The 16,115-nt window shown below is 38.3% G+C and overlaps 1 protein-coding gene across 8 annotated transcripts in view; it reads right to left on the bottom strand.

Annotated features, from left to right (window-relative positions):
* DCLK2 (doublecortin like kinase 2) overlaps positions 1 to 16,115 on the bottom strand; it is a 134,425-nt gene that overhangs the window by 44,065 nt on the left and 74,245 nt on the right. For 4 of the 8 annotated variants that reach the window (XR_013995044.1, XR_013995045.1, XM_081075614.1 and 1 more), the window contains exons 3-6: positions 8,426 to 8,528; positions 5,245 to 5,343; positions 4,295 to 4,345; positions 220 to 314 (exon numbers count right to left, since the gene is read on the bottom strand). Coding sequence is in view for 4 of the 8 variants with exons in the window: in XM_081075614.1 (XP_080931740.1) it covers positions 220 to 314; positions 4,295 to 4,345; positions 5,245 to 5,343; positions 8,426 to 8,528 (348 nt within the window). In the remaining 4 variants the exon portion in view is untranslated. The remainder of the gene's footprint in view (positions 1 to 219; positions 315 to 4,294; positions 4,346 to 5,244; positions 5,344 to 8,425; positions 8,529 to 16,115) is intronic. The other 4 variants (XR_013995046.1, XR_013995047.1, XM_081075616.1 and 1 more) reach the window with 1 other exon arrangement.

The raw sequence follows: 16,115 nt of genomic DNA, 5'->3' as shown, positions 1-16,115 counted from the left end.
CTTATATTCCCATTTTAGAAATGGGAACACTTCAGCTCCGAAGAATTCATTGAATTGGCCAAAATGACAAGATGAAACAGGATACAGAATTCAAAGCCAGGTCTTCCCTTTTTGATTTATTTGTTACTATATCTAAGCCCCTGAACAAATTAAACTACTAAAGTATACAGCTCAAAATAACAAAAATCACACAACCATGCCACGTATGCTATTTCATACCTTTAATCCTCTGAAGCTTCCTGGGCTAGATGGAGAAGAACTGGAGGATTTCGTAGATTTAGGAGTAGAAAGCTGGCTGCTGGGAGTTCCATTAACTGACCAGGAGACAACAAAGGAGATAGAGATCATTAAAACACAAAACAATCCGATTGTGTCAAAACACTAAGCACATGCACAACATAGCTCCAATGAAGCTTCGACTCATTTCAAGCTCAAAGCAGATGGCAAATCAGCAAAAAGAAAAAATTATGTATATTATTATATTCAAGACAAGGTATCAGACAAATAGGGAGTGAAACTAGGATTATTTTTCAATAACAGCTTTCCAGCAGTGACAGAAACAAAGATATAAAACATTATGGAACGAGGGACGTGAAGAAGAACTTGTCCATAAATCCTGCCTGCCAGTAAGGGTAGAAAAATGAATGGCTATTACATTTGTAATGCTTTACTACGGAGACTGTCCCATAACCTCCAATATTCACTACCTTGGTATATACCAACCTGAATAACCAAGACATTTTGTGGCTCTCCCAAATCAATTCGAACATAATCCAAGTAAATTTTTGAAGGACATTCTTAATGGAATGGGAAAATTAATGGTCATTTTCCTTGTAATGTCTATTGGTTTGTTTGAAAGCCATAAAAGACACTCTTCAACTTTCTTTTTACCTAGACTAGTTATTTCTAATTCCTCCCATTTTCTTTACAGCTAATTTCCCCCTTATTTAGCAATCTTGATTTTTTTTTTTTAATACACCCTCCTACAAACTTTCATACACCTCTTAGGTTGAAGTGTCAATTTTAGAGCCTATGCTAGAAGAGTATGGCCACTGCTATTTTGAGGGGACAGTTAATTTGCACTCTATACTACAGAATGCCCTTCAAATATTTCAGTATGACTCATGCTTATTTCTAATTGTATCACCCGGATCCATTTCTGCTTTATTTTACAAAGCTGGTAGTTAACATCTAGTATTGGTGTGATTTTTTTTCTCTTCTAAAAGTATTTGTAATCCCTTTCATCATGAATCCTCAATGCTTTTGCCCAAAGTAGATGAAAATTGCCATTCATCTCTATAGAAAGAAAAGCAAAGTCCATTTCCTTTTTTTTAAATATGAGAGAACAGACAACTATTATTTTAAATGATGCTAAGAAGCATCAAAAGCAAAATACAGAGATAAAGGTCCTAAATAGATGATTGAAAAAAGTGCGCACCCCTCTTTGCGTGGAGGCAGAAGTTCTGGGTCAAATACTTTGTGATTAGATGCGTCATTTGCAAACAGGGGTACCCCAGTCTATGACATCACGTTTGTTTATAGTATCGCTCATTTAAAAAGTCAGCAAAGATGAAAATGTTTTCTAGTTATTTTTAAATTATGAAATTTCAATTTTTCTGATTCAAAACTACTCATTCAAAAATAATTAACAGCAGTTTAGATTTTCCTAAGAAATGTATGTGGGTATCTAGAGTGCAAGTCCAACACCAGTAACTATCCAATTATTTCAAAACTTGTCAGAGTATTCAACAGCCCTGATTACTTCTCAGTTAAGTTAAATTTCAATTAACTTCGTCTCTTTAAAAACTTCTTGTTAAAGAGAACTGGTGGTAGGAAGTCACATAAAATAGAGATTATGATGGGCAATGAACTAGTAAACTTGCGGTGAGCTGAGACCTGTTTTATTTCATTTCACACAGCAACCTGTAGAAGTCACCAGTAAGTGCTTTAGCTTTCACTAATATTCAGACACCACACCGATACCAAAGGCTTCTTGGACTAGTGCGAGAAAAGGGATTAAAGGAGAATAATTCCTGCAAATGGTAATCTCTGTAGCAGACCGATTTCCCTAACAACACACTCCCTGTATACATAGTTCCTTTAAAAACTCACTGCCGGGGATTTACCTGCTGTCAGTAACTATATGCCCATATTTGCCCCCAAATAACTCTGATCCTAAAGAGATATTAAGTCACCTGTCGCCCTCTAAATTTCCAACAGCATTTGGAAGGTTCTAAAAAACACTCTAATGAGTAGTCCTTGGTACCACTTATCAGCACATTTCTCCAGCATCTTTGGGAGGGTAGGTGACACCTGGGCAGTGCTACATTGTATCTTCTCCCAACACACATTGCTGCCACCACCTGGAAGGTGTGCAATGCCCAGCCAGCATCTTTCCAATGTTCCCACTCCTTCACTCCATCCCTGACATTCTCTCCCCAAATAAGGCTTTATCCATCCCTCCCTTCAACTATACGGTAAGATAAACTTGGGGACTTTTTTGTTTGTTAGGTTGTTTGCTCTCAATACTTTTTTTTTTTTTTTTTTATCTTCGTGGACTATGAAAGAGTCACAAGCTAGAAACCTAAAGTGAGAAGACAAATTATGGTAGCTATTTCCCTACTGATATTATCCAGATTAATCTCTGTGTGCTTATTACACACTATTTAGCTATTCGAATAAATTAGAGTTCTGATGAGGAATTTAGTCAACCAGAAGCTTTCACTTACGGGAGCATTTCTGTCTCAAGATTGAAAAAGTACAATATCACGTTTACCAAGTTACTAGCTCTGTTTCAAATTCCAATTAGTCCCATGGAATTTTAAAAACGGTAGCAGGTAAACCATAGCTAAAGCAGTAAAAGCAAGTTATACTTCTGGGTACTGCGGCTTTTATTAATACAAAACTCTTTCCTTCCTGGTGGAAGAGAACACAATTGGAATAAGTATGGAACTTTCTTCAGAATCATAGTGAGGTCCCAGCAATTGACTCAGGTTTTAGCCTTCCATAACTGCAGCATGGGCTGACCACGTATTTGAGTTAATCTCTTACAAGAAGCTGTCTGCTCTCTGAAAGGTGATCTAAACTTTTCACAACTTTCACTTCTGAGTTTAAGATCTACTCCATTAATTCAAATTCAAATATGGTCTCAGTAAAAATTGTGGGGTACTGGAATACGAAGATTTTCTTTTCTGTTTTTTTTTTTTTTTAACTTTTTATTGGGGGATCGCTTCTCGGCCTTTTGGCTAAGATCAAGTGTAATTTTTTATTGGGGAATCTTGGGGAACAGTATGTTTCTCCAGGGCAAAATCAGCTCCAAGTGGTTGTCCTTCAATCTAGTTGGGAGAGCGCAGCTCACTGGCCCATGTGGGAATCAAACACAACCCTGTTGTTCAGAGTTCACACTCTAACCAACCGAGCCACCCGGCTGCCCGGAAGATTTTCTTGAATCATTTTCTAAGCATTCCAAATTCAAGTTAAAAACATGTATACTCGTACACTTATTAGACTATGTTATGAAGCAGTTGGTCTGGAGGACAAATGTGGCCATGAAACCTGCTTTGAGTTCAGTATGTTCATTTCCGTCTTACGACCTCCGGGAGACAAAATTAGAATCATCTTAATACCTGATTCTTGAACCACTCTCCCTACTTTTATTTAGTTATTTTACTATACGTTAAGTATCTGTAAATCTATCACTACAACAAAAGCCACGAATCTGACAAAAACCTACAACTTCCGTATGGTAAGCTCAGTTCAGTGTGTTTATGTAAATTTCATATTATATTAGCTTTCCCAGTGTTTGAGAATCTTTACAGGAAGCACAGTATGATTTGAAAGAAGCTTAACAGCAGAGAAATGCTTTCAGTTAAAAATATTCATATCATCAGTATGTTCAGAAAGAGAAAGTATCGGGCCTATTCATCCCAGGATAGGGAGGAAGGTGAAAACAAAAGAGTATCATGGCTTCTATGGTCATTTTCATACTACCAACGTTAGCCTTTCTCACAATAATACAACATTTTCCAAGATTCACTAGACAACAAATCCCTCGAGGCAATGTGCCTCCTCCATCACTCAGGGGTGTGACGACACACAGACAGGCACTCGGCGATCGCTGGACAATGCCTGGCTCTCTAACACGTAAGGAAGGCTGAAGCATTTCGTACTGCACAGATGTGCACTGGTACCCGCCCGATGCAGTGATGAAAATGGAGCAAAGGAAACAGAAATACGGCAAAAGACAAAAACAGAAACCCAGCAGAGCAACAAAGCCATTGTCACCATGGCTCACCTGGGGATTTGGCTGTCGAGTAGGCACTGGAATAGGGACCAGCCCTCTTTACTGTCCACAGTATGTACAGAGGAGGGGGAGACAGTAAGGAGAGTGATTATTCAGCAGGTCTAGCGTGTCTACAGAAAGAAGGGCTCAACAACCGACCTAAACAAAGTAAGGTAGGTGCTGCAAGAGAAAGCTGTGCAACGTAGAAGGACCCCCAAACACAAGACTTTTTTACACAGTCTGATGCTTGAGAGTCTTTTCTGCTATCACATGTTCTAGATTTCCCACATGTAAAATGGTGGTTTTTCACAATCCTTTCCTTCAGGGGGAATGATATCAGCAAAATTATTTATAACTATACTAGAAACGAACTTTATAAAATCAATAATATCAAGACATTTGTGGATGTTTTAAATTTTTTAAATGCCCAAACAGTCAAAATTATGACAAATTTATTGGCCTTGGACTTGACAGAAATTTAATTACAGGTCAGTCTGACTCTTAAGTAAAGGACTTCTTTCCAACAATAATCATTGTTACTAGGCAATTGTTTGATGAAGGAAAGGCCTGTGGAAACCGATCAAGTAAATATATTGTTGCACTAGGTGTGGATGTGTATGTTTTAGACCATAAGAAAATATCTACAACCATATAACACCAAATTTAAAATGCAGTACACAGTGGTCAAACTGTGAAATACTTCCATGTAAATATCAGGAGAAGAATCTAGATAATAAGATTGTTCTTGAGAAAATGTGTCAGAACACAACAAACTAGCTTCTTAGGCAACTTATTATAACTTTGAGAAACAGACTTAAATTTTTGGTTTACTAAATCATGTCATCTATATGTTGTTCTAGAACCTGGCTGCATAGCAGCATGGGAAAACTACTAGTTCACAATAATTAAAGAAAATTGAAGGAGAATGATATGTGACCATCCATTCCTTTTCCATCCCCTACCTGAAGCTGGTGATTTGCTGCGTCGAGAGGGCCCAGGGCTTTTGGATCCCGAATACTTAGCTGAGCAGCGAGAATAAGATGACTTCAAGACACGACATTCTAGAAAGGAAGAAAAGTGCATTAACTAGATCTGGTTTTAATACTAACCAAGGGGAGATTGCATGGGAAAGCAGTTTACTACCTAGAACCATTACCTGATTGTATTTCTATTATTGTGAAACAATTTAAATATACAAAACCACCACCCCAAAAGTCCACCTGAGGTTATCTTTAATTAGGCTACCTACACATCTTGCGACATTACCTCATTGTTCCATATGGATAGAGAAATCAAAATGTTCTAAATTGATTCACACACACACACACACACACACACACACATACACACACCCCCTACCTGAATCTAAACATGTGCAACTTTTTTTTAGTCAGTAGCAGTCATAGGCAAAGGCTATTATTCTCAAGTCTCAAGACTTTTATCATTCTCAAGTCTTTATCAAGTGTTAAAAACGTATGTAGGACCTTTTTATTTATAATTTATAAATTGTAATTTATAAACTCCTTACTGTTTTATTTCCATCTTTCCAAAGTGTGGAGCATCAAAAACAAGGAAACTAGCTTTAAAGAATAACTCAGGTCTTCCTATAAATCACCAAATAAAATAGAGTTTAGAGTATCGGAGTTAATTGCAGCTAAAATAATCATTTCTAATTTGGATAATTAAGAACATGGGTTTAAAAGTCATGCAGATTTTGGCTGAATCACAGATTTGACATTGCTAACGGGGAGATGTTGGTGACTGAGACTCAGTTTTTCCTCTATGAAACTGGGATAAGAAAAAAAATCTACTTCTTGGCTTCTTATAAGAATTAAATTAGGTAACATACTGTCTGTAACTTACTTTAAAATACTTCAATTTACACAGGAAGATTAAAATGTGGATTGGTTTTAATGTATACCTCCGGGGCAATAAATTAACATATGAAGTACACTAATCAGGAAAATACACACCAGGGGAGGGTAGTTAGTATTTGAAAGACTCTAATCAAAACCTTACACAGAGGGGGCTGTAGCAACTTCAGTTTCTTTAATTAGCATTATGGATGTTACAAAGTATTCCATTGGTGAAAGGAGTGGTTTGTGGATTTGGTAGAAACATCCTGAAGGCACTGCCATTGCCACTCTTTGCCCAACAGGACGGGTCAGTCCACAGAGCCAATACTAAAACGTCAGGGTTATATCCTAGGTTGAGGAATCTGTACAAGTCCTTCCTATAGCTCTTAGAGCAGGATTTTGTTACTTGATTTAAGACTAGATTCGCTGATTTCAATGGATCTTTAATGCAAGATGTCAGAAATCAAAAAGAACAGAGTTGGGATTTCATCAAGAGTATAAAACAAGTTAAATAACTGATTTTTAAAAAAAAAAAAAATGCTTTGCCTACTAAATGTACCTATGGCAGAATTAAGTCTGAGACTTGACTTCATTGGAAAATTTTATGACCTGATGGTGGTGGTATAATAATAATATTAACAATAGCATATACCATGTAACAGGTACCTTTCTAACTGCTTTACATATATTAACTCATTTAATCCTCACAAAATGTTATGAAACAGCCATAATTATTATCCACAGCTTGCAGGAGGTTAAGTAACAAGCATCTGAGAGGGAAGAAATCAGTAGCTTTCACCTGTCTCTATTGGGAGTCTCTCGATAGCCAACAACAACAAATGATCCAACAAGCCAAGGTCAATTTACGACACACAATGTGAACTGAGTACAATGCCTGGTACATACATAGTAAGTGCTCAATAAATGTTTCATTATCGCTGTTGTTGTTATCCAAAATGAACTTTATAACCTAGAACATTTCATTGTTAAAAGTTTCAGTGTCTCAATACTCAAAACGACCAAAGTTGACATCAAAGAAATACTATGAAATGAAATTATGCTAACATCAAGAAAGACGTAAAATACAGAAAGACGTAAACACATGTTTCAGTCAACTTTAACCATCCATGGGAACAGGGGAGAACATTACACGGAGAATACAAAAGGACATCGCCTGCAATTCTTTAGGGACTTTCCAGTGACATTACCAGTTTAAAGCAGGACCAGTCCAATAGACTAGAAGACAGTACAGAAACACTCAAAGAAATCTGGCAACAGTGAAAAACGAAAAACAAAAAAAGTAGATAAATGAGCCCCAAGCACAAAGTAGATCAATTACACCAAGGGAACTGACTTAGTGTAACAGGAAAGAATTACACAAGGGAGTTTGGTACCGTAGAATGTATCATTTTCAATTTTTTTAAAAAGTCTAGATGGATCATGGTGTTTATTTGGTCACATGTTTCTCTAATTCTGGGCTGTCAGAATCACCACAACTGGAAGGGTTCTACCATCAGTCTAGATTTTTGAAAAACCAACCATCCTTATTCATGAAATTAAAGAGATTGTATTTCAAACATCTCTCTCTTCTGTTAAATGTTGTACCGGTATGATTTTTATCTTATTTCAAGATGAAATTGACTTTATCAGCTAAAATGATCACTGTTACTATGAGAGGTTTAAATTAATTCAAGACAGCAGAGTAAGCAATATTCCCAGAATCAAACACATTTGAAATCACTGAGGTTATTGCTAAATAGTTAAAAATTCCATACATTGGCTAAAATCAATAAAAGGGATTGTCTTATCCCATCCATGAAAATAGCTTTTTTTCCTGGCTACATAAACAATGCATGTTATTTTTTTTTCAAATTGCAAACAGAACAGTGAGGTAAAAAGAGACCTGAGGCAATCACTATTAACAATTTAGTTATTATCCTCTGAGGTATCTCTTTATTGACATGGAAAATGTACAACTAACTGCTTCTGGTTCAACACTGTCCATATAATTAAGGTGGTATAGCCAGCCTCCATTCTGAAAGATGGCAGGAAATTCATTGCAGAAGCAAAACAATGCAGTAAAAAGAGAGGCAAACCAAATGGCTAAAAAACGAAAACTACTGAACTGCTGAATTCCTTTCTTTTTACGACTAAATACTTTCATCCATTAAAAAGGAGTACTGTCAGTGCCATCTTCCCTCAACATGCCAGACCCCTTACATACACCCAGTGATAAAATCCCAGCCTCCGTTATCGAGTCTCAAGGACGGTCAACGAACTGCCTTACCACTATGATCCAGGACAAAGTCATCTTGGGCGTAACGGAATTTCTCAGGTCCACATGCAATAAAAACATCGTCATCACCGAAAAAGTCTTGCAGGCAAGTAACCTAAAAAAAAAAAAAAAATCACATCCAAGAAATAAATTAGAAACATTAGAAGTGAAATAAAAAGTCAGCAAAACAAAATATATTTTCAAGCCTCTCTTATAACATTAAGATGGAACGTAAGGCTGTTTAACACCACATTTCCAAGCATTTTACTCTTCACAAAGCACTTGCACACAGTGTCTCCTGACCTCAGAACAACAGAGTGAGCTGCTCATAGCTGGTGTCAACATTCCTGTTTTGCAGGTGCAGTCAAGGAGTGCACAAAAGGTAAAGCAATGTTTTCCAGGTTTCGGATTAATGGGAGACAAAGCTGGGGTTGATGGGTCTCTGCTCTCAGTTTTAGTGTTCTTTACTATTCTACCCTTCCTCACCCTCCTATCAACTCCACTTCCCAGCCATGTCACTTTGGGAATGACTTCTCCGTACCTCTGGTACAGTTCACCTTTGGTTGTTTTCAGGATTCATGTATGAAAACTGCTTCGAATTGTTGGCAGGCATGTAAATACAGTAGTCCCTCCTCATCCTTGGGGATACATTCCAAGACCCCCAGGAGATACCTGAAACCATGGCTAATACCCAACCCAATGTATACCATGTTATTTCCTATACGTACATACCTTTTCACTTAAAGGAAGCACTTTACAGCTTCTCTTTGGCACATCCAAATTGCCAGCATCTCTACTCTTGCACTTTGGAGCCATCATGAAGTAAAATAAGGGTTACTTGAGCACAAGAACTGCAATGCCAGGACAGTCACCTGATAACCGAGATGCCACTAAGTGACTAATGGGCTGGAGCGTATATAGCTCGGAGGCGAGGGATGAAGCAGGGCACTGCAGGATTTCATCACACTACTCAGAAGGTAACACAATTCAAAATTTATGAATTGTTTCTGGAATTTTCCAGTTAATATTTTTGGACTGCAGTTGACCACACATAACTGAAATTGCAAAAAAATGAAACCTTGGATAAGGGGTGACTACTGAACCCAGTGTGTTAGCACTTATCTCCATCATCACCACCATCACTAAAATCAGAGGAAGATTGGCCACAAAGGTGACAGGCATAAGCATCAGGGTCCTTCCAAGGCCTTGTACCTGAAAGTGCACTCTTAATTTCATGTTCTTTTCTCATAAAGCCCCCCCCACCACCCGCCACCATACTGTATCAGCTTCAGATCCCACGGAACCCAGGTCCAACTCAAGGAGCATTCACCCATTCATCCCAGTGGTGACAAGAAGAACCATCTACCGGGACTTTGGATGTAGATAGGCTCCACTTTTGCCTGTCTGTCAATGGGCTATCTTTTTTCAAAAGTACTCCTTTTCCAATAATAATAATAATACACTTTTTTCAAAAGTACTCCTTTTCCAATAATAATAATAATACAGTTTTTAAACAATCAGTGCTCTAGTACTTGGAGGACTGGGCAAGCTCAATAATTCCTTAAGTCTTCCTGATCACTATTTAGCTTTTTATTGGGGGAAAAAAATCTCACCAGAGAGTTCGAAAGCAATGCTCTAGAGCAGGGGTGTCCAAACTTTTTTCAACGTTTTTTACTAAGGTCCATATGCGGTAAAATACACAAACAGCCAGGCCGCTCACTCGAGGTGAAGTACGTATTGCCTCACCTGGTTTATTTAAGTAAACTAAATATATTTTTGGAATTTGCTGCGGGCCAATTAACAAAGGATTGCAGACCGCAGTTGGCCTGCGGGCTGCAGTTTTGACACCCCTGCTCTAGAGAAACGACAGTGAACTGCATGCACTAAGAGGAGAGGGTGTGGATTCTGCTCGTTCATTCCAGTTCTCATCAAGCTAGACGCAGCTTCTGTACGTCACTGAAACTTGGCTCAGGCCGCAGTGTCTGACGCTTTCCAGAGAGTTTCAGTCAGTCTGAGATGCTATAACACACTACCATAGGCTGGGTGGCTTCAACAACAGAAATGTATTTCTCACAGCTCTGGATGCTGGAAACCCAAGACCAGCCTGGCGGCATGGTCGGATTTAACACAGGCATTTTAGGGAGATACACACATGCAGTCCATCACAGAAGAATCCCATTTTTCACCTTTTCTGTTCAAGCTGCTTCTTTTCATCTGAGGTGGTGATCGCATATACCCCTTCATCCATGCAAGGATCCAGGGAAGTCATCCTTTTCTCCTTTATTTCTCAACCTCTCACATCATTTTTACTGCTTACATGGCTCTCCAGCATTTCTATACCTACTCCTTGATTCAGCTCTCACTTTCTCTTGCCCAGACTCCTGCCATTGTCCAGCCACTTCCAGTATGCACTGTCCTCACAGGTGTGGACATAAATGAAGATTGCACTGGTATATCCAGTGACTCGCAGGCACCGGGTGGTGACCACACCACTCACAAGGCTCAGTGGCTTCCTTCTTGACAAGATACTGCTCCTTCACAGGGCAGACAAGTTTGTCTTTCCAAACACGGTTTGCCTAAGATGTTTGCTTCCCTTTGCTTCAGGTGCTAGCCACTGAATGCAGATTTGGTTAAACAGTTATCATCTAGATTCAGATTTGCCTCCAATAAGTCATCACTACTCTCAGGAAATGATAGGTATCAAATAAACAAATAATGCAACTGAGATAAACAAACATGTATTCTGACTGATGTTATTAAGCTGTATGCAGGACACTGACACATCTCATGAACAACTTTCATCTCCATTCTTCCCACAAATTGGCATCAAGTGATTAGTATGTGCTCGGCACTATTCTAGCTGCTCCAGAAACATCAGTAAGGCAAAAGAAAAAAATCCTTGCCCTCAGGGAGCAAGCAGGGTGAGGAGATGACAATAAAATGTGTGTAAGTACACTCACGCATTGGGAAAAGGTGGTTAGTGCTATGAGGAAAGCCAAAGTATGGAAAGGGGATGGGTGCTACAGCACTAACCAAAGGGGTCACACAAGGCCTCACTGCAAAGGTGACATCTGAACATAATATTAAAAGAGGCTAGGGAGGAAGCCCCCTAGCTATCTGGGGGAAAGTGTTTCAGGCAGAAAGAAAAGAATATACAAATCTGTGTCGAGATCAGGCTTGGCATGCTCACAAGAAACAGTCTTGGAACAGAGCAAGAGAGCAGAAGTCACTGTGGGAGAGGAGCTGAGGAAGGTGGGGCAGGTGGAGCAGGGGTATAGGCTTGTCAGCCATTGGGAAGGAAGGGTTTCAGCTTCACTCTGAGTGAGATGGCAAACCTCTAGAGGCTCCTCAGCAGAAGACAGCCACAGACGACTGAGTTTTAACGGGATCACACTGTGTTCATGCAAAAGGGCAAGATGAAAAAGCAGGGTAGCTGGAGGCTGCTGCTACTTCAGGCAGGAGGCTTGTGCCAAGATGTGAGGAGTGGAGACAGTGAGAAGGGCTCACACTACTTGGAGTGGAGATATGAGAGAAGAAAGAAGAATGTGATGGCTCAGGGGTTTTGGCTTGAGCCACAAAGAGGATGGAGTTGCCATCAACCTGACAGGGAAGACTCCAAGGCAATGGACAGGCTTAGCTGTGGAGCGGATGAGCATTAGTTGAGAAGTGGAACGCTGATGGGGAAGTGCCGGCTAAACATCCAGACAGCGGTGCTGGGTGGCACGTTGGACACGTACAAATCTGAATAATTATAAAAAAGACAGACTGGACTTAAATGTGACAACGTATCAAAGCAAAACATTGGTTTTATTTATATGTAAACTGTGCACACAAATTATCAACATTTTTAGATAGTGTAGGTAAACAGAACTGTAAGCATATCAACCTAATTTTATGCTAAAATTACATTTGTGTAATAGTAGGCCTCCATGTAATACAGTCACTATTTGCCCGTGCTTAAATTTCATGAGAATACGGGCCTACATATTTCATTGTTTCTAGCAGTGCCCCAAACTCAGCTGATATTTTTCAAACTGAAACAGCTGATACAATGCCCAGGGTCAAATGTAAGCTAAAATAAATCTCTCTCCCCAATGGAAGCCACATTAATTTACAACAGCACATTCACTCTAACTTAAATCAAGTACCAACTATATGCCAGGAATAAACCAAAAACAAGAAGCACGCAATCTAGTGATGGAGGATGGACAGGAAAAGTAATAGTTACAGTTCAAAATTACACCTGTTGTGGGAATAAAGAAGTACAAAGAACAAACTTAACAAAAAATAGCATCCCACAAAATATTCAAAACCTTTAGAATATTTCGTTATGTTTGGACACCATAATTCTACCTTTTTTTTTTAAAAGCATACTTCTTGTTTTAAAACTCTGATGGTCTATTTGTTCCTTTTATCATGTTTTTAAAACTGGGATTTAACATAGAGTTAAGGGCCATGTTACTAAATCTGATTCACACACAAAAAAATGTGTCAATACCAGAAATAATATCTCTGTCATTCTTAACGAGGGTGAGGAAAAGTGTATCAGTTTAGAAGACTTCTTACTGTTTGCTTCTAATTCTTTCTTCAATGCAAGAAGCTCTTCAGGAATAATGGATGTGATGTGGCTTATCAAAGAAAGCTACACAAATGAGAGGAAAGTAATATTTCTGCTAAGGTATCAAATTAAAGCAATCAGCAGGATCTAATGGGGAAACATCCAACTGAGAAATAATATATCTATGGGCGCATATCTAAGCTTTCCAAATGAATATGGGCCATTTAAAAACAGTAATTTTTCTGTCCTTCAGTAGACAGATTAATTATGTCAGGGTGAATAGGTGGCAGCCATAATTTCAGTGCTAGTTCTTCACAGACGGCCACAACCACTTTTCTTTTTCTTTCCCCATTTGGTCTCTGCAAAAGGATACAGAAATACAAAGGTTTGAGATCTGATATAGATACTATGTACATACTAGGAGCATAACAAACCCTTTCCTCAAAAGAAAAAAGGTAGAGGACACACAGGTGTCACCTTCTCTGGACACACATACTGAACCAGATGAAGTTTCCATTTCCCAACCCACTGGCATTTTTTTTGCAAATCTTGTATCTCTTTCCCTTTCCAGAGTTACAAAAGAGTTGGTAGTAAAGCAGGTTAGATTTCTCTAAGATCTCTTCTTCTTACAAAATTCTAAAGTCTAAATATTTTAGTTCCTAAGAAAAGCTTACATATTTTAGGACATTACTTTCAGAAAAGTAGAGTGCATGCATTTTTCTGGCACACCACCATTTTAAGTGGGTAAATAGCAATGTCCGTCTGGGATTTCTTTCTGTTCAAGTTTCAGCCTCATATATCCTCAACGAAATCGTCATGCCCTTCCAATCCAGGTGTTCCCTTAATACTCTGAAATTGGCCCAAAAGAGACATCACCATTGAGGCGACTGCCTGGTTTTCTGTCTGGACCTCTCACCAGACTGCATACACACAAGCTCACGGTCTAGCTCATCGTTACAATTCCAGCACAGTGCATAGCATATAGGATTTGTTCAATAAATTTCAGTTGAATTAAGAAAATGCCACGAGTCTCACTTCCTCCAGACAACCTTCTCTCAAGGCTCCGTCTCACACTCTTTCTATGAATTCCTTTCAACTCAATATCAGGCACGATAATCCTTGTTCTCAGACTTAAGATGTTGGTTTTCTGTGCCAAGATAACCTATAAACTCCTTGCACACACCAGTCAACTCCTATAGCCCCTTAAAGAAGGTACAGACTGATCAAATTTTGGCTCTAGGTACCTTAAAATAACTTTCTAAAAACTCATCTTCAATCATATAAGTTCTCTGCAGAATTAAACTTCTTTTCATCATTATTTCAGGGTGATTTGAAAATATCACTTGTGAAATCTACTACTACAATCATTTAATAGAGGTGATTCAAAGCAAAGCAATTTGCTGTTCAATCTGCCATTCAGTGCTATTCAGAGACTTATGGTTGTACGGAACAAACAGGCTCCTGAGATATTTTTCAAACCTACTTTGTTGAAAACTTCCAAGACCTGATAAACATGCAAAAGAAACGTCACGGGATTTCAATGAGAAACTAATTTAAACTGGCATCAGCTTATCTAAATATATCTAAATAAAGCATCAAAATCTTACCACACTTGAAATGTCTATCTCACAGAACAATGACCACATTTTGTAAATATGTTATGATGGGTTATCAGAAATAGAAAATACACCTTGAAATTTTTTTTTATGAATTTTCCTTAATTTTAACTGTGTATATGAAAGAAAGAGGGAAGGTGGAAGGGAGACTGAGACCAAAGTCCATACATCCTGCTGAAATTAAATGCTTTCATTACTCAGCTTTAACAGGCTGTCTCGACTGAAGATTTAAAAAAATAAATAAATAAATTTTTAGTTCAGTTCTAAAGAGGACTTGAAGGAGCTCTAAGTGGCTTATGTTTGAAACTAAAATCATTATATAGGCTTTTAATGGAGCTGCAGTGATACCCTTACTTTTTTCCTAAGAAATTATCACATGACAAGTCATAAATTGTCAACATGGAACTGCATTTAATTTTGAACCCCCCTCCCAAAGACTTTTCTACCATATATAATTTTTCTATCATGTAAGCAAACAGAAATACCAGTTTTTTAAGATGTAAATAAAATCCAAATGACAATTTTAACTTACAATAAAGGATAAACCTAATAGCTGCTAAGCCATTATCTCTCTCTCTTGCTAGCAGGGGACACTTTTTTTGTTTTTAAAAGATTGACCTTGTAGATACTTGAAAGCAATACATTCAGAAGATTGACCTCATAACTGACCTTATCACGGACACAAACCATGACCATCACCACTCCCCACCCACCCTTTTTGTTTTAATCAGTTATATAACTAGAATATAAATTCTCCTTAAAACAAACAGGGAAACCATATCTGAAATAAAGAAAACGTAAGTCATTTGGTTCTTCCAAATTGCTAGGAACAACCAGGAAAACAAATTCAGAGACCAGTAATAAGGGGCTGAGATTCTCTTCCCATTTCTTTACCCTCTACAGAGAACACAATTAGCATAAATAGTTTGCTTTGTTCCCAGTAAATGTTGGCTGGCCTACAGTAAGGGAAGGATCCCTTTCCACTGCAAAAAAAAAAAAAAAGCTACTTAGAATAGCAATGTTTTTCAGCTTCCTATAAAACCATTCAGCCAGGCGCCATGTGGTTGCCATGGAAACAGAACTGAAGCTAAAGGATGGCGGTACTTACAGTAAAGGGCTTCTTAATTTCATCTACAGACAACTCCTTCCCTACATTTTGTTTGCTTCCACGAAAAAATACTAGATCTAACCTTCCTTTTCCCACTGTAGCCTCCTTGTAATGACTATTCACCAATTAAGACTGATCATGGCATCTTGAGACCAAATACCTGGTTTCAGGAAATAGTTTTATCAATAGGATGGAAAGAACTTGAAAAATACATAGATATTCAGCTACCAAATGTATTTTGGGAGAAGAGACAATGACCCCCTCTTCCTACAAAGGAAGTAATTTCTAAACCAACCTTCCGACTGTCTCTATGGAGCCCCCTTCCTCAATTACTAAAGGAAAAAGTTACAAATTTACTCGAGCTTACTACTAAGGGAGGGAGGCTGGAGCAAAATTTTAGAAGAATTCAGGTCAGAGGAA

Source organism: Rhinolophus hipposideros (genome assembly GCF_964194185.1).
Source record: "Rhinolophus hipposideros genome assembly, chromosome: 16".
Lineage (NCBI taxonomy): Eukaryota > Metazoa > Chordata > Mammalia > Chiroptera > Rhinolophidae > Rhinolophus > Rhinolophus hipposideros.
The sequence above is the reverse complement of the archived record's forward strand: the minus strand, read 5'-3'. Positions and strand labels throughout refer to the sequence as shown.